We start from the raw sequence: 19,175 nt of genomic DNA, 5'->3' as shown, positions 1-19,175 counted from the left end.
TAAAATTTCTCGAAACGTAACAAGTTTAGTTTTAACGATTGTGCTCGATTTTACCGGCGATGTTGAGCAACTTTACTTCCGGAACGTTTTCTGTCGGAACCACGCTTTCCAAAATACAAGAAAGTCAAAGATTATAAAATTTCTCGAAACGTAACAAGTTTAGTTTCAACAATTGTGCTCGATTTTTCCGGCGATGCTGAGCTACTTTGCTTCCGGAACATTTTCTGTCGGAACCACGCTTTCCAAAATACCAGAAAGTCAAAACTAATAAAATTTCTCGGAACGCAAAAAGTTTGAATTGAACGATTGTGCTCGATTGTGCCGGTGATACTGAGCTTCTTTGCTTCCGGAACATTTTCTGTCGGAACCACGCTTTCCAAAATACAAGAAAGTCAAAAATTATAAAATTTCTAGAAACGTAACAAGTTCAGTTTTAACGATTGTGCTTGATTTTACCGGCGATGTTAAGCAACTTTACTTCCGGAACGTTTTCTGTCGGAACCACGCTTTCCAAAATACAAGAAAGTCAAAGATTATAAAATTTCTCGAAACGTAACAAGTTTAGTTTCAACGATTGTGATCGATTTTTCCGGCGATGCTGAGCTACTTTGCTTCCGGAACATTTTCTGTCGGAACCACGCTTTCCAAAATACAAGAAAGTCAAACTTATAAAATTTCTCGAAACGTGACAAGTTTAGTTTTAACGATTGTGCTCGATTGTGCCGGCGATGCTGAGCTACTTTGCTCCCGGAACATTTTCTGTCGGAACCATGCTTTACAAAATACAAGAAAGTCAAAACTTATAAAATTTCTCGGAACGCAAAAAGTTTGAATTGAACGATTGTGCTCGAATGTGCTGGTGATACTGAGCTACTTTGCTTCCGGAACATTTTCTGTCGGAACCACGCTTTCCAAAATACAAGAAAGTCAAAACTTATAAAATTTCTCGGAATGCAAAAAGTTTAAATCGAACGATTCTGCTCGATTGTGCCGGTGATACTGAGCTACTTTGCTCACGGAACATTTTCTGTCGGAACCACGCTTTCCAAAATACAAGAAAGTCAAAAATTAGAAAATTCCTAGAAACTAACAAGTTTAGTTTCAACGATTGTGCTCGATTTTACCGGCGATGTTAAGCAACTTTACTTCCGGAACGTTTTCTGTCGGAACCACGCTTTCCAAAATACAAGAAAGTCAAAAATTATAAAATTTCTCGAAACGCTAAAAGTTTGAATTATTTGATTGTGCTCGATTGTGCCGGCGATGCTGAGCAACTTTACCCCCAGAACATCTTCTGTCAAATCCACGCTCTTCAAAATACAACAGAGTCCTAAAATCATAAAATTCCAAAAATCCCCAAACATTGAAATTTTTGAATATGTATTGTCAATTGCAATTACAAATGATGATTCTTTTCCAGACTGATTATTTCAGGTATAATACATAACCTACTGTTGGAAGCCTCCACAGTCATTTAAGTTTACTCATCGTCATATAGTTATCGTCTATCTACACGTCGTAGAGACTTCGATAATCAGTACAATACTTTGCAATATTTTCTGCTTGGAGCATATCACACTGGTATCTATAATGGTATATCAATCAAAATTTAACGTTGAAAATAATTTCCACTATGGGATTGACCATCCTTATCATATTTGGATTTACCCATTATTGTTATTTCCGTTAAAGCTATGCTGCTTGATACTATCATTTCATAACCACGTGAAAATGGTCACACAACAACTAACAAAAAGGAACAATGTTTTCCAAAACGTTGCTGGATATCTTTGTAGCGTACAGAGCTTCATTTCAAAATCCGAGAGAAATCTTGAAGAAAAGTCACGCACGTAAAATACTTGCGAATTGATACCAAATATAAACTAACTAACTAACTGCTGACTATCAAATGAAACCTGTTGAAATATTTGTCGGTGTAATGAATAATAATGAATATTGTTAACCATGCTTAGTTGACTGGAATCAACCGAGCTTAAGCCTTCACACCATCGACAAGGTGATGGCTATCGTAGAGGTTTTTTTTTTTTTTTAAAGTTTTTTTTAGTTTTTTTTTTTTTTTCGTTTTTTCATTTTTTGGTCATTTTGGAAACACTTCAACACATGCTGTGATATACGTATAATCAATTCAAGTTCTATATTTTCTATTTTACGAGTAGAGCTACATTATTTTAAACGTACTTTATTTATTTATATTTTGAATTTTTTTTACTTTTTTTCGGTTGATTATTTTTCAATATTGCAACACGTACTGTGGCATATTTATATAATTAATGAAAGTTTTATATTTATATTATTTTGCTGTGGGAGAATTCTACGAGTAGAGCTACATTATTTTGACGTTTCTTCCAATTATTTTCATTTTTTTTCGGTTCAATATTTTTCAACATTTAGGTAATCAATACAAGTTGTATATTTGTCGTGGTTATTAGATATACATATATAATTATATCATTATGCTGTGGAAGAATTCCACGAGTAAAGCTACATCATTCTAACCTTTCTTTCTCTTTTTTCACTTTTTTTTTTAATATTGCTCAGTTTTCAATAAATGTCTGGATACTTGACCACAGGTCATATACATATATGCCCGTGCCTCCATACTCTAGGTTATGACGTATACACAAATGTGGGCATCTACTTGTGTATCATAATCCACTATCTCCGAGTGCTTTACGTTGTCGTTATAAATCAACCAATTATCTTCGGTTTTGAGATATGCAATATAATGCCCTGTTGATGTAACTCTTCTCGATCCTGTGTATGCAATCACGCCAGCGAGGCGATACGTGCGTGCTTTAGCAGGTGTAATCTGATTGGGAAACTCAGCTAGGGCAGTTTTTGTTAATTTACCACAGTCTACCTCGCATACAATATGTGGACCATAAGTGACTTCAATGCTCGGACCTTTTCCGCAGCACGATTGAGGAGCATTTCGACTCTCGTCTATAGCCTGCGATAAGTGACTGACCCCTTCATTGCATAAGATGTCGAAGTTCGTGGTTTGCACGGGATACTTACGTTCGTTTTTTGTACCACAAATTAAACACTTCGTACGTTGCACACAACTTGGGTCATTTTCAAGTAGGTAAGTGGCTAAATTGTAGAGAGTCGAGTCAGCGTTTACTTTAATTACGCCATTGCGGCCCGTTGTATGTTTGAGCTGAGATAAACCCCTTAACACCCTTGCACGTTCTTTACAGAGTTTAACACACAATCCGTTCGATATTAATATGTTCACGCATGAAAATATCCCAGACTGCATGTTTGTCATGGCGTCACGATAAATGACGTTATCCACCGACGCCTTAGCAAAGATTTGACACAAACTGTTGAAACCGCAGGTGTTTATCACAATAACTGTTGTGTTCAAATCATCGCGTACGTACGGGCAAAGATTACCATTTGCCATGAGTGGTAACTTTGTGTACTTTGCGTGGGAGGATACAAATCCAGAAAACGGCTCAGTGTATGGGACCCTTTTGTTTGATTTTTTATTTTTTTTCATGCCAGGCTGTTTAGTTTCTACGTCTGATACTGCATACGTTACAGTCACATCGTCACATGTCTGTTCCATCAGATTTTGTTCTACAGTACGCGAAGGGTCCTCTGAATTATGAGGGTCAGGGTCGGTGTCTTTTAATATTTTGTGCGGTTTGTCATTTTTGTTCCGCCAATTTTGTTCCTCGTTAAGTTCATTTATCGCGTCCATCTGAATGTCATCATCGTTTGATACATTTGACGCTTTTCGCTGAGCAGCGTGCGTTAAAGGGACAGGGTACAGTTCATCCGTGGGCTCACCGTGTGGTACGTCATCTTTCGGAGCAGACAACGCATCAAGATTGATTTGCTCATATTGGCCTGCCATTGCCAGTTTTAGATTTCCCGGAATAGATGCCAAGTGCCGTGCAACAAACTTATCGACCCTTAATGGCAGCCCAATGTTACGAAATACGCGATTTTTTAAATCATTGAATTCGGATTCAACAGCCGCTGAGGTCGCATTTGTAGATCCGTATCCAAAAATATCAGGCATCACTTCACTGAACAACGGGAAGTAAGGTAGCAAATTCTTCAGTTTTTTAGCAAACCCGGGACAATGAAAACCATTTACGTCGTGAGACTCGGTTTCATTTTGCAATTCCGAAAGGCAGTTCTTATATAATTGATCAGCCCATTTCCAGGTATTTGTTGCAGTCAAGTAATCGTCGTCCATACTTCTTTCAGGTGGTACTTCTTCCTCGGACGCTGAAGTCTCCGGTATATCAACCTGGTCCGAAACATTTTTACCCGTGATGCAGTCTGTTAACTCGGACCTCGCTATATCCGCTAAGGTCCCACAGCCTTGATTTTGACTCAAGGACAGCGTCAGGATTGCCTTAGCAATTTTTTCAAATTCATCGAAAGTATTCTGCCTTCGTAACATTCCGACCGAACGCAGGAACATTTTTCTCACTCTCGACGGCTTACCAGTGAAGCATTTCCATCTCGGAACGATATTCATAAAATGGCAAATATCCAGCCGTAGTAGACAACGCGGAATAGTGGTATTTTTTCCGCATACAAGGTCCCAACATGTATTTAAATACATTTTCAATGACGGTTGCAAAGCACAGGCCCTACTAACCGCGCCGAGCAAAGCCTTATCAAAGTCGGTGACTACTTCTTTGGGACCTGGAAATGAAGGTCTGTGTAATGCTCCCTGGCGCAGAAACTCATTAATCAAAAATAATATCGCGTTCGAATTTTGAACAGAGGATAGGCCTTGGAACAGGGGCACCGTCTTATTGCCAACTTGCCCAACGGCTAGATATAAATATAAATGAGGGCATAATTTCCCATTCGGTAACTCAATCTTCTTGATGACAGATCCAGTTGCGTCTATGTATAAAATATCTGAAAATTTGTCAAAAATTGCCATCTGGTCTGTGGTCCAGTAGTGAACAAAGATGGGGTCCAACCCAATCGATCGGATAGCACCTTCGAACTTAGAATCATACTTCATAGCTCTAAGATTCATGAATATATCGTTTGTAGGAAGACCAAGTTCTTTGTCCATCTGTTGCTGCTTCAACTTCTTTATCGTATTATTACGGGATAAATGTGCAGGTTCGGGATCTCCTACGTTTTTTATTAGTTCGTTGGCTCTTTTACGCCGCCACATGCATACTTGCATATTCCCTTCGACTATTTGATTTCCAACTTCTTCTCTCAACTCGCCGTTTAATTGTCGTTTTTTGGTATGTCGTACGTCCAGATCGAAATTATAAACCATGCACTCCATGATTATCTTTCCACTTTCTGTCGGAGCGTGAATAATCTTCCCTTCAAATGTACAACCGCATTCAGAACATCCAGCGGATACTGTAGCAAAGAAACCGCTGACTGTCATGTTGACTGACTTTGAAAGCTAACGCACACGGTATTTCAGTTTTTTTATACATTGCGGCGGATAAGAGATTCGTCCAAGAACGTCGTTTTAATTTATATACTATGCGCTGTCGACGATCTTTCAATCTGTAGTGCACCTCTTCGGGAGCCATCTTGTCCCACACGTCAGTCACGTCAATAGTAAATTCGGTCTTGGTAGCATTATTGACAGAATCATCAGCGCTGCAGTTCGCCAGAGAAGCATTCAGCTCTACATCTATGTTGCGCTCGCGTAGTAGGTCCGCATAGATACTGTAGCGATTTAATTTCAGTACCGTATATATATTTTTGGGTGTCATTTTGAGGACAGGATCAGGACCAATCGCCTCTGAAATTTGATCAAAGATTTTTGTTGTCGGAATAACAACCTTTCCATCAGATGTTATTACATCTCGGAATTCCGGGAGCTGTAAAAGGATCTTTAGGTAAGCGATTTTTGGTGGATCAGGTGGAGTCGGTGGTTTGTGTGAACTTTTCGGGACCATAATACTGCTGTTTTGGCAACGCTCGCGAAGGAAATGTGTCGTATGATATCTGTCTATTTCATGAGAGACCAGTGTCGCTCACGAGACGCGCTACCTCGATGAGTCCCCCCACTACGACCGCTCTCCCACTACGACTACCTATCGAGGGAACGCATCCCCACCACAGGCCGAAAAAATGTTTTTTGCTATATCCGAGCAACGCTTTGCACAGCGGGGAGGATGGAGGAAGCACTGTTGATAATTCTCGTAAAACAATAATATCGTGTTCTAACCTTTGAATATTATTAATACTGGAATTTTGTATTTATAATAAGATGTGATTATTTTATCCAATTTAGACTACAGGAATTGAAAAAAAAGATCAATCCCGTTGAACGAAACGTGGAACGCTTCAATCAAAATCTATAAATTTCTATAGTGGACATTTATTTTTTATTTTTATCATCCTCAATAATCCGCTTTTTTTTTACTACAATTAAACTCAAATAAGAGTTTTAAATTGAATTTGAATGATGGGATGTTCTCTGAATTTGTATTGATCAATACGCCATCGAACGTTGTATTATCGACACGCGATTAATCCGACCATTATCATTATCTGATATCTGTGCAATCAGATACGCAAGGATATAGGTTTGAAAAAAGTACATTTAACCTGGAAGTTGGAGCTGATACTACATAGTTTACTCGACATACCGAGTAGCCTACGACTCATGTAAAAATGTATACACATGAATAGAGTAAATTCTACTGACTACACAATGTAATGGAATAAGAGCCCATACTACATTATGTCTAAAAAATCGCCCTGATATAACACTAATTCCATCGTCGTTCTTTCTTGTTTTTACTGTTGCGGGGGGGGGGGGGGGGGGGCCGTCTCAATTTCGAATGGCAACCAAATCTAGCTTATGCTTATGTCCGCTATTTTGAATTTACGTTTTTTCTTGAATAACTCAGCCATTTCCAATTGTAACGAAAATTCTATAGACAATACTTGTTGAAAAGTCGATTTTCCACAACTTTGGTCTTCACTATTTTTTTTTTAAAAGATCAATATTCTTCAAATTGAACCTGAAAAAAGCGACGAAGTGAAACTATTGCATTATCTTGTTTATTTTTAACTCCAGGGCATGAATGAAGTGTAGGAAATTGAATTTCCGACAGTTTTGGTCATTAAAAAAGAATTGATTAAATATTACTAAGTTAGTACTCATTAAATTAATTATATGATGAATTTCTATTTAAAGACCATAATTGACAAAAATTTGCTTCCCTATAAGTTTGTTCATTTCCTTTTGAGCTCTAAAGTTCAAAATAAACATTTTATAATTTTTTACTATCTTGTATTTTGGAAAGCGTGGTTCCGACAGAAAATGTTCTGGAAGCAAAGTAGCTCAGCATCACCGGCACAATTGAGGACAATTGAATAATTTAAACTTTTTGCCTTTCGAGAAATTTTATAATTTTTGACTTTCTTGTATTTTGGAGAGCGTGGTTCCGACAGAAAATGTTCCGGAAGCAAAGTAGCTCAGCATCACCGGCACAATCGAGCACAATCGTTCAATTTAAACTTTCTGCGTTCCGAGAAATTTTATAATTTTTGACTTTCTTGTATTTTGGAAAAAGGGGTTCTGACAAAAAATGTTTAGAAGACAAAGTTGCTCAGCGTTGCCAGCACAATCCTGCACAGTTGTGAAAGTTAGACTTTTCTAAATTTTTCAATTTTCTTATTAACGAAGTGCCACAAAACTGTTTTTGTTAATTTTTTGAAGGCGGTTCGAGTTATCGACCCCTGGTTTTCGGCACAAAGTCCTAGAAACGGAGCTCAACCTGGCACCATCATCTGTTTTAAACAATTTTCACAAGGCGAAGCTGATGCCATTTTTTCAAATTCGAATATATCAAAATTCTCTGCACTTACAGAAAATTTTCTGGCGGCACAACAATCAGTGCACGTTTATCTACTCAGCACAATCATAATATTTAAACTTGTCGTTAATGGCTCAGCTAGTCGAAAAAACATTTTTTGACGATATCTCGTTGGTTTTTTGAGATATTGACCATTGATTTACGGCACAAGGCAGCACACGCATAGCACGACTCAGCACAGTAATCCTTTTTAAACAATTCAAACATTGCTCAGCTAAGTTCACGCACATAAGATGCGCTCCTCCTAGGAGGTGGAGGACCTGGCGCTCGAATTCCGTGGAGCACGATTTTCGTACGTCCGCTCTACCGCGCGTTCAGTACGGTTCAGTTCATTGATTTTTTTAAATTGAATATGACAATGACTGCTTTTTAAGGCGCCGTATTCCCGTGTTCGTCTCGACTCTTCGGCAGTGCTTTCTGAATTTGACAACATCAATGAATTGGGCAATGTCAATGTTGCCGATGGCTTCATCGCACAACACAATAGGAAGGGGCACGATTATTGTGTCACGAAAGAGACTCCAACAGTTGAAGCGGAGAGTACACCGGTTGCCGTAGCAATTGAAACTCTGTCATCTTCTGATCACGACCCCATTGAAAGATCTTCCATACAAGGTATACATATATTATATATAATATTCTTATGAAAATGTGCTCTCATATTTATAATTATATAAAATACCATGACACGAAAACTTTAAGGACGTGGTTATACTCAGCGATGATGCCTGTGTTAAAAGCGCAGGAACTTTTAAAAAGCTTGGAATTTAATAAAAAAATGATGTCTCCATAATTGATGCTAAAGAATGTTATCGCCAAATTTTATTAACTTTCTACAAAATTCCTAACAGAAAGAAATGGTTCAAATGCGAATGAACTCGCAATAATATGATTATCAACTCTAATAGATATAAAGGTGGGTGAGTATATAAACGTTTGTTTTATTTTCACAGATGTTTCAACCAACGAAATGGCATTGGATCCCGTAATGAATGATTCAGCTGAGCCGATGCAGAATGAACCAATACAAGATGTTCGCACCCCCCAAACGAGTGGCTGCAAATTTAACTTTTCAGAAGTTACTTTAAGCTGTAAGTGTTTCCAGTTAATTGAACTGTAAAATAAATAAGTTGATTAAGTCCAGTGGATATTGTGTGCGTTCTAATGTGCTATGAAAGAGCCCCGTTAACGATGTGTGAGTCGAACCGTTTCAATAAAAAATTCGCCATACTATGAACATCAGTGACCAACAATAATATCGTCTAATACTTTTTGACAAATTATTTAAACATATAATTACTCAACAATTAATCTGTTAATTTTTCTATACTATAATTGAGTGTAATGATTTTTTAGAAAGCTAATGAGTTTGAAAAAAACATCATAAGCATTGGAAAAAATTACCATACTCGACTAGTGTAATACGGACAAGAAAAACTAACAGATTAATTGTTGAGTAATTTATAATTTCAATAATTCATCAAAACCATTGAACCATATTATTGTTGATTATTATTCGAAGCATGCCTAATGTTACTGATTTTCATCAGATTTTTAGTGAATCGCTGTATTACGATATTATTCCAATTAGATACAATTTTTGGCTGGAACTATTCAACTCGTACATCCTCAACCCTAGACTGGTCACCCTGTGAGCGTGGCGTCGCATTTCGCTGTTTTTTTCAATGAACAATCGGTTAATTGGAAAATCTTGAAAAAAATTTTACTTTTGTCGTTGAGATGTTTAAGAAACTATTATATTTTTTCAATTACGTATCCTGCAAATTTTGAAGAGAAATAAAATAAATTCTATGAACTGATAGCATTTTTCTGATACTAAATGAAATTATCTAATGAGCGGCGTTGCCAAAAACATGCTCAACGCGCTCGGCCAGTGTAGAGAGAGATAATACAGCTGCGAATCCCTCATCACCCGACCAAACTCGTTAGGTCGCTTATGGTGACCAGTCTATGGTTAAATGTGTTATTTATTCAGGAATTTCAGTTTATTTCTGTTTGTACAGGTACTATTGAAGGGAGCAATGAATCCATCTTAATACCGAAGTCGTGGACTGTTGGTGGATTGAGCATAGATAACGCGGGTGTTCTTTTTTCATACGCTACATCTAAGGTCAACAACGGCGAAAATGTACCGGTCATACAAAGACTGGTCAAGCTGGACCCCAACAAACAGCCGCGTTATTTTGTATACGGGCGTGTCGTGGACGTGCATGAATGTAAACACCCGCAAGTCTTGGATAGCATGGACTTACTACCGCAAGCTTTGGAGAACTTCAAGAATATGATTTTCTGCAATGGTCTCGGCTCTATCAACGAGCATCATCTGTCATTAAACAGCGTCTTCAAAGATGGCGTCGAACATTGGCATGCCCGAGATTGCACTTTGATCTCGAAAAGGAAAAGATGTGCTTGCTGCATTAAAATGAGGGCTGTAGTCCTAAAGAGAGAATCGAGATCGAAACCGGAAAAATCATTGAAACGTGTCCATCAAGCTTCCAACCCTATTGACCAAAGGAAAGTAAACGCATTGCGGAAAAGAATGAACGTATCAGACGAATTCAGCAAAGAACCCGCAAACGTATCCACCTATTGGAGGGAAGTTTGAAAGAACAAGCTGCTGAAATTGCTCTCATTCGTAATCAAACTTTAATCGATAGATGTTCAAAACTAAAAATTCCAGCCACTCAACAGACTGCACTTCAGGAAATAATTGCGGCTTGTAAGGAATTTGGGGTGAAGAAGTACAATTATAAAAGATATTGTAACGAGATATAATATTATTGGGTTTTATGCATTAGAACCATAAATATGTTCAGTCAAATCAACAATAATCAATAAAATAGGTGTATGAATAAAAGAATAAATAAGTAGAAATAAAAAAGATAGATACGTGATGTAAAAAGGGCAATAGCCACTCAATTAAATATATTGTAAAAAAGGATAAAAAAAAATATATGTATAAATAAAAAGGTCATTCAGACACACACACACATAAAAACAATGTAAAACAACACTCAATGAAACATAAATAATTTTAAAAGAATGACACAGATTCATTGGAATAATCCTTGTCTAGTTATGACTTATCTTTCGTTCCTGTCAAGTCTTGTGTCGTCGAGTCGGTCCGTATTATTTTTATTAATTAAAAATGTGAAATCCAACAGGATTGGCAAGGTACATAATGTTTTTTCGTAGACAATTAAATAAATATTGAGTGCACTCAAATTATAACCGTGAGATTGCTTGATCAAGCTTAAATAGATAGTCGTGCTCTCTACGACGTCTATGGACCGACTGACTAGGTGACCCGTCTACCTAGGCCTCCTAGCCTGTGTCTAGTACACACACTTACAGGCTGCAAGGAAGAACGGCAAGAATCGTCGATACGGGGAACAGTGGATCATGCTTTGTTTATTGATGAATGTAAGGTCGCCGAGTTTTTAGGAATTCCTTCGCACGAACAGTGTTCTGCCACTGCCTTGTTCTCGAACCATCCGCGAATATTTTTCACTGATTGACCTGAAATGTGGTTTCGATAAAGACTTCGCCAAATTGCTTCAAAAACATTTCGATAAAAAAACGCCTTTGCAACGACATAGGGTGATTTTGCTGGATGAAATGAACTTGAGGAAGTCCGTGGGCGTATCTTCAAAACATGTCTCGGATCATGCAGGCGATCCTCACCAGACTGTATTAAACACATGCCATTGTTTGTATCTCGTTTCCGTTTTCACGAGGGGAGTAAAACAGATGCAATTCATCAAGGGGTAGAATACGCAGACATTATAAGTGACCGAGTTGATATACATAGATATTATAAGAAAGCAAGATGGCGAAGAGGTCTGTCAGTGTATAGTGTGGTCGCACGCCCTTACGGTATGCTAAAAGTGATCTCGCCGGGTATCATCTCGATGTCGCAAGATGAGTCTACGATCTCCAGCGGTCAAAGCTGAGATAGGTTTATATCTCGTGTCCGTTACGGAGGGCAGTGCAAATAATTGTCGTCTATCAAGGGAAGTATATGTAGTCATTACAAGAAAGATGATGAGAAGGGTTGCGGGTGTATACAGTATGGTTCATGTTATGTGAGTAATGTTTGGGCCTTGTGACGGAGGGCAGGTTGGTCCCCGCTATTCCACGGTACACCCTTACGGTATGTTGATTGTTATGTCTTAGGGAACAGCGGCGGATCTCACCGGCTGTCACATTTCGATGTCGCAAGATGAGTCTACGATCTTCAGCGGCCAAAGCTGCAATACGTTTATATCTCGTGTCCGTTACGGAGGGTGGTGTAGGTAGTTGCCGTCTATCGAGGGAAGTATATGTAGCCGTTATAAGAGAAGAAAAAAAATGAAAAGGGTTGCGGGTGTATACAGTATGGTTCATGTTATGTGAGTAATGTTTGGGCCTTGTGACGGAAGGCAGGTTGGTCCCCGCTATTCCGCGGTACACCCTTACGGTATGTTGATTGTTATGTCTCAGGGAACAGCGAAGGGATCTCACCGGTTGACCCATTTCGATGTCGTATCATTCATAGGATGTTACAGTGAACAGGCCGGTTCTCGCTGCACCCCCTACACCTGAAAGGGTCAGCGTTTGATATAACTGCGGGGCAGCGAAAGGATGCTGAGGGAATCTTATTGCGTGTTTGTCAACGTTCCCGTGAAATTAACGTACTCTCTTGCAACCGAAAATCGCAGGTAGATGATACTACGAAGGATAGGATGCTAGCGCTTCTACTGTACGCCCTGTATTTGTGTGACATATTCTGATTTTGTGGTCTAGTGATGTGTCCTCCGGTGCTGACATGTAGTCTGTATTGGGTAGAGGACTGATATCTTGGTCGACGTGGCTTTGGTTTATTTTTCAGCACGTCTACGGGTGCCTCGGCACTAGTTGCCGCGGAGGTTTTACGTTAGTGGGTCATAGTAAAATTTCATACATTTAAGGAGCGGTGGGTTAGCGTATTGTATTAGCATTTGGTCTAAACAAAGCCCGACCTACTGAACTTATAAATAGTTGTGCGCTCGGAGATCTGCGCAGTTTTAAAATCACTTTGCTGAGGAATAGAACCCTATATTTCGAAATGTGTAAAGTCTCTGAGTTGCGGTACGCTGTAGTGAAGGCGGCTAGTTTAGCTTGCAAGAGTAACGCTGTTCTTCGGCGCGTGCATCCCGTTTTCCGTCGGGAGGTGTTGTTCCGCATGACACCAGCGGAATTACTTCGGCAATTGCGGCAGCTCCTGGCGGTCTGCGGGGCACGGTCGCTGGCTCTTCTTCATGCCAGCGGGGCATTAAATAATTTTGATTGCCTCAGTGCGGCCGTGCGGGTAATCCGGAGGCGGGGTGCCTCCCGTTTCGCGATTATTCGTGAGTTGATGGCCGCGTTTGAGGAGCGCGCAGGTAAGTTTGAAACGGTGTTTGTGCTACGAGTGGTGTAGGTTTTGATCATTGTGGAATTTAAATAACCGGATATCCGATATGGGGTAGAAAATGAAGCAAAATACAATGTGGAAAGAATTACATCGAGTTTTTCATCCGCTAGAATTAAGATCGATGCTGGTGGACACAGCTGTGAACGAAGCAGTAATTTTATCATATTTATAATTCGTCGAGTCTTGAATTGACGGCTTATGCACTTTGTGAAAGAGGTTATTCGTGCCCTCGCGATTTCAGAGGTTACATGGATGACAGCGCTGAGAGGCTGTCGTCGTGGTTTCTCCCATTTCTCATGTGCAACTGTTTCACCGGCCATAGGCACATAAAATACGAGTAGAAAAGAAACAAGAGCTGAAAAAATAAAATTAGCCACAGTGCATGCATCGATGAACATTACTGTACAACAGGGAATCCCATTATCAGAAGAAATGCTGGCCCATATGGCATTAACGAGAGTGCCAGTACCTCAGGTCTACAGACCGGTAGGGGTAGAGTCAGGATGAATCGCGATAACGATTCAGACGTGACATACGAGTCGAACGATGACGATGACGACAACGACGAGCCAGAGTCAGCTAACTCTGGAATCATGGGCAGGGAAACGGAACGGGAGAGTGAAGCTGCGAGCGAGTCTGAGTCAAGTCAGACATCCGAGGAAGGGGCTACTTCACTGGGTTTTACGGTTATCGGTGAATCGTCGAAATTTATTCGTAAATTCGCTGTCACTGGGCGTGAGTTACGAATAAAGATCGCGGCCCCTGAATCGAGTGTTAATCTGGTGGGGTGGCTGGAGGACGCGTTCAGAGACCTGCATGCGTATGCCGTAGCAACGTGCCGTAGTAGCAACTACATAGGTTTCACGTTTAGCGCTGATAGCTTCAATCGAGGCCCTGCGTGGTTATCGTTCCGTCCGGCGAGGGACTCGCGGTACACTGACCTTTGGAAGCTGGTTTCCAGCGTAGCCCAGAGCTCATCAGAGTTTGGCGTTGACAGTGTCTTCACTGTGACGGTACACAGTGTTGGCGTACCGACGGGCCGCGGAAAGCCGAAGCCGATCACGCATGCGGGGGTATTTAAAAAATCCGTCGTGCAGATTGTCAACAGCGACGAACTATGCCTACCTCGCGCCCTCGTTGTAGCCAAGGCTAACGCCGAGAGGGGCCCGGCCCGCAGTGGCGCCCTGCACGAGCATTACGAGATGGTGAGATTTGCTAGGTCAAGTATGCAGCGTGCAGAGGCTCGTAATCTTGTTTCGAGCGCTGGTGTAGAGATTCCGCCAACAGGGTGCACGGTGTATGAAATCGCACAGTTCAAGAACTGTTTGGCACGCGAGGGATTGCTTATCACAGTGTACGAGTTGGGGAGGCTAAGTACCAGCGAAGCCGCATTTTACGACGGAACTGCTGTGGTGAGAGCAACCGGAACAGGCGGTGTCAGGCACCGTTTAAATCTGCTGTACTATCCAGACGAAAAGCATTATTGTCCGATTGTCAATTTAACCGCGGCGGTAGCAGGGGCCTTCTTCTGTCAACCCTGCAATAGAAAATTTAACAACGGGTACGAACACCGATGCTCTGATAAGTGCCCACAGTGCCTCGCATCGCCACCGTGCAACAGCGAGTCTCGCGAGATCGAGTGTCCCGATTGCAGGCGCGTGTTTCGTGGTAACGGCTGCCTGGAGTATCACCGCAGGATCGGCTCCTTCAGTCCGCGTCGCTCCGTATGTACAACGCTGCGTTTATGCCGGGATTGCGGGCGATTCGTGAATCTTTCGAGGCGGGCTCACATTTGTGAAACTCGTTATTGCGCCACGTGCCGATGCAACAGACCATACAATCACTACTGCTACATGACGCCACTAAAAGACTCGACCAGGCCAAAACGTTACATCTTTATATTCTATGATTTTGAAACGCAGCAATGCGAGACGGTGGACGGTGATGCGACGATGAACATACATGTGCCGAACCTGTGCGTAGCGCACCAAATGTGTACGCAATGTATCCACGATCACGACATATCGAATGGTTGTTCCGCTTGCGGGTTCGTACGTGAGTTCGTTTTCAGGAGGGATCCGGTCAAGGAGCTGGTAGACTTTGCTACTCGGCCCGTTCACGACTTTGCACGTATCGTATGCATTGCACACAATGCAAAAGGTTTTGACGCGCAATTCATACTGCGGCATATGGTTCAGCGGGCTGGAAATCCACCGCAGGTCATCTTAAGCGGTAGCAAGATCATTATGCTAGAAACGGGGCACCCCCGTTTTCTAGATTCTCTAGCGTATATGCCTATAGCATTATCGGCGCTACCGAAGGCATTTGGACTACCGGCTGCTGCCGTGAAAGGTGTATTTCCTCACCTTTTCAATACCCCTGAAAACGTTGGTTACGTGGTTCCGCTTCCCGCAGCAAAGCCTTACTCTCCGGATACCATGAGTAGCAATGCGCGAGCAGAGTTTTACTTATGGTACAACGAGGCTGTAACGAACGATCAAGTGTTTGACTTTGATGCGGAATTGCTGTCGTACTGCCGGTCGAACGTCGATATATTGCGGCGCGCGTGCGTAGCATTCAGAGACGTATTTCTGGAATGCGGCAGAGTGTGTCCCTTTACCGAGAGCATGACAATTGCCTCGGCTTACTCGGCGGTGTTTCGTAAGAATTTCTTAAAACCAGAGCGAGTAGGTATCCTGCCACCGGGCAGCTATCGACTTGCCGACGCCCAGTCTCGCAAGGCTCTGGAATGGCTAGTCCTGAAGGAGCGCGAGCTGGGCATTTACATCAGGCATGCCGGAAACGGGCGTGAGTTTCGGATTCCGGAGACAAGTCGCAAGGTGGACGGATACCATGTCGCGGGCGACGGCACGCGGCACGTCTTCGAGTTCCACGGGTGCTTTGGCACGGCTGTCGCGAATGTCTGCGGATCAACCGCGACAGACGTAACGTTAATGGTGAGTCATTGGACAAGCGTTACGAAGAAACTCGTGCGAAGACCTAGCGTATGCGTGAGACCGAGCGTATGCGTGAACTGGGTTACCGCGTGACAGAGCAGTGGAAATGCGTCTTTGATCGAGGCTTGAGGGACAACGAGGAGATGAGGGAGTACGTGGCGACACACCCGCTGACTGCTGCCACTGCCACGAGCGAAGCGCTCAACCGGCGGTCGAACGGGGAACACTTCCCGATACTATGAGGTGAAAACGGATGCAGCGGGCAACGCGTGCGAGGAAATACGATATGTCGATGTTTGTTCGTTGTAACCGTTCATCTGCAAGAATGGATGGTTTCCGGTTGGCCACCCGACGGTCTACGTTGGAGAGGAGTGTAAGCTCTTGACATGGGCGAGTGGTTGCGACATCACGCGAGTCGAGGGGTTGACCAAATGCCGAGTTTTACCGCCGCGCAATCTGTATCACCCTGTTTTGCCGGCGCGCATGCATGACAAACTTATGTTTGCTTTGTGCCGCTCATGTTGTCAGAGTTTGCGTCAGGGCGAGTGTAGACATGATGACGAGGCCGCGCGAGAATTCGAGGTCACGTGGGTGTCCGTTGAATTGAAAAAAACCGTGGAGATGGGCTATAAGATCAAGAGCATTCGCGAAATCTGGCAGTTTACGGTAACATCTTTTGATCCGACTACTCGTCAAGGTGGGCATTTCGCCGACTACATCGACACCTTCCTCAAAATTAAGCAAGAGGCAAGCGGCTGGCCTGCTGAATGCGAGGATGAGTCGGCTCAAATGCGATATCTCGACGAGTACGAACGTGTCGAGGGTATACGGCTAGATCGCGACCGTATTGGAAAGAATCCCGGTATGCGATCGGTCTCTAAATTATGTCTAAACTCATTTTGGGGTGAGTTTGGGCAACGTGAGAACCTGGTGAAAACGGAGGTTATCAAGACGCGACAGCAGCTGCTCGAGCTTTTGACCAACCCTGAAGTCGAGGTGTCCGGTTTGCTGCCTGTGAACGACGATGTGCTGTACGTGCGTTGGTCGCACGCGCAACACAGCGTTGAACCGTGAGCACTGGCGAACGTCGTGATTGCCGCGTACACCACTGCTCAGGCTCGGCTGAAGCTCTACTCGTACCTCGAGAAACTCGATCGGCGCGTTCTCTACTACGATACTGATTCAGTCATTCATACCTGGAACCACTACCGACTAAACGTGTCTGAACCTTCTACGGGTAACTTCCTTGGCGATCTAACGGACGAGCTGGAGCCTTACGGCCGTGGGAGTTTTATACGGGCTTTTGTCTCTGGGGGGCCAAAGTTCTACGCATTCATCGTCAAACGTCCGAATGGTGAAGAGGTTGAAATTTGCAAGGTGAAAGGTATAACGCTGAATCACACGACGAGCTCGAAGATCAACTTCGAGGCCATCAAAAGGATGGTGGTAGAAGCCGCTGGACCCATCAATTTGGAGTATCGTGCTATTCGCCGTACGGAACTGCACGCAGTGGTGACTCGCTCCGAGCGCAAAACGTGCAAGCCAGTATTCGCGAAAAAGCGTTGCTGCGTCGACAGTTTCGACACGCTGCCCTACGGTTACCGTGCTAGATGATGATCAACCCAGCCTCCCAACAGTTTTACGCTCCCGCTACCGTCTTCTCACCCTGCGATACAAACACCCAGACGGAAGTTTACAGGCCACGCGCACGCTCGACCGACAGACAAACAAACAGACAGAGACCACCGAAGGGCTTCTTGCCTCTATCCATCTCTCATTCGAACCAGCGAGACTCTCGTGCCCGGACACCCTAGGAGAAGCCCGCTTGTATGCGCCCCACCCAGCTGTATAAAGGTTAGTACCACACGTAAATCCTAATCCAGCATGAAAAATTGTGAAAACGAAAATCTCACATTGCACGTAAAAAATCTAGACCGTCAACCGCGGCGGGGCGCGCTGCTTTCGAGCTGATATCACAGCGCGCACGCGTTCGAGCGAGCTCATGGCGTACGCGTCTCACGCTCAATCAGCTAGTACGTTCATGACAGCGCCGATAGGCTCGTACCTGCGCGGCCCGCGTGCGCTTGAATATGCTCATGGTCAGCGCACGAAGGGGTACCGCGGCCGCCGCCGCCGCCGCGCCGCCGCGAACAGGCTTGTATAGTAAAAGAACGTGTCTTCAATCGATTAAAATTATAGATCTCGCATCATCTCTGTATTCTTCTTCTTCTTCTCACTTCGCTCAATAATCCCGCTCATCGATGACGGACACACGCTGGAAACATCCGTTTTCGGCCATCATCGCCGGTCCATCAGAGTGCGGCAAATCGAATTTTGTCAAGAATTTTCTGCGTCATGGTCCGTCGATGTGCGACACAAAATTGAGTCGCGTTATATGGTACTTTGACGAATGGCAACCGTTGTACGTCGGGAATAAGGGTATAGAGTACCGCGAAGGGTTACCCCAACACGCCGATTACGACGGCGATAAAAATCCCAAACTCTTGATAATCGACGATCTAATGCAAGAGGTTTCAAACAACGTTGTCGTGGATTTTTTCACCAAGGTTTGCCATCATAAGTATCTCAGCGTCTTCTGCATAACACAGAATCTGTTTCACAAGGGACACGGTCAACGAGATATTTCCCTCAACGCAAACTACATAGTCTTCTTTAAAAATCCACGGGATCGCGCCCAGATTCAGCATCTCGCCAGACAGGTATATCCCGAGGATCCGGGGTTTGTTCAAGAGGCCTATCACGACGCTACCGCAGCGCCGCACGGTATCTACTTCTCAACCTGAAGCAATCCACTCCAGAGAATTGCCGTTTCCGGTCAAATATCTTTCCTTCAGATGAAAATCACTAAGTCTACGTTCCGCGAAAGGATATAAAGGT

At 42.9% G+C, this 19,175-nt stretch overlaps 1 protein-coding gene and 1 pseudogene across 1 annotated transcript; both read left to right on the top strand.

The window, feature by feature from the left end:
* The window catches only part of LOC124412772, a 38,798-nt pseudogene extending 27,027 nt beyond the window's left edge, over positions 1–11,771 (top strand).
* A 4,759-nt stretch (positions 11,772–16,530) lies between these two features.
* LOC124412771 lies at positions 16,531–17,891 on the top strand. Its single transcript, XM_046892889.1, has 3 exons — positions 16,531–16,539; positions 16,602–17,312; positions 17,394–17,891. The coding sequence occupies exons 1-3, from the start codon at positions 16,531–16,533 to the stop codon at positions 17,889–17,891; spliced, it is 1,218 nt and encodes a 405-aa protein (XP_046748845.1).
* The last annotated feature ends 1,284 nt before the right edge of the window (positions 17,892–19,175 follow it).

Source organism: Diprion similis, chromosome 11 (assembly GCF_021155765.1).
Source record: "Diprion similis isolate iyDipSimi1 chromosome 11, iyDipSimi1.1, whole genome shotgun sequence".
Classification (NCBI taxonomy): domain Eukaryota; kingdom Metazoa; phylum Arthropoda; class Insecta; order Hymenoptera; family Diprionidae; genus Diprion; species Diprion similis.
Note: the sequence above shows the minus strand (reverse complement) of the source record. Positions and strands in the feature narration are given on the sequence as shown.

Coding starts and splice junctions, on each gene's coding strand:
- LOC124412771 (XM_046892889.1), top strand. Junction 17,313..17,393: donor TGAACGACGATGTGCTGTAC/GTGCGTTGGTCG, acceptor ACCACTGCTCAG/GCTCGGCTGAAGCTCTACTC.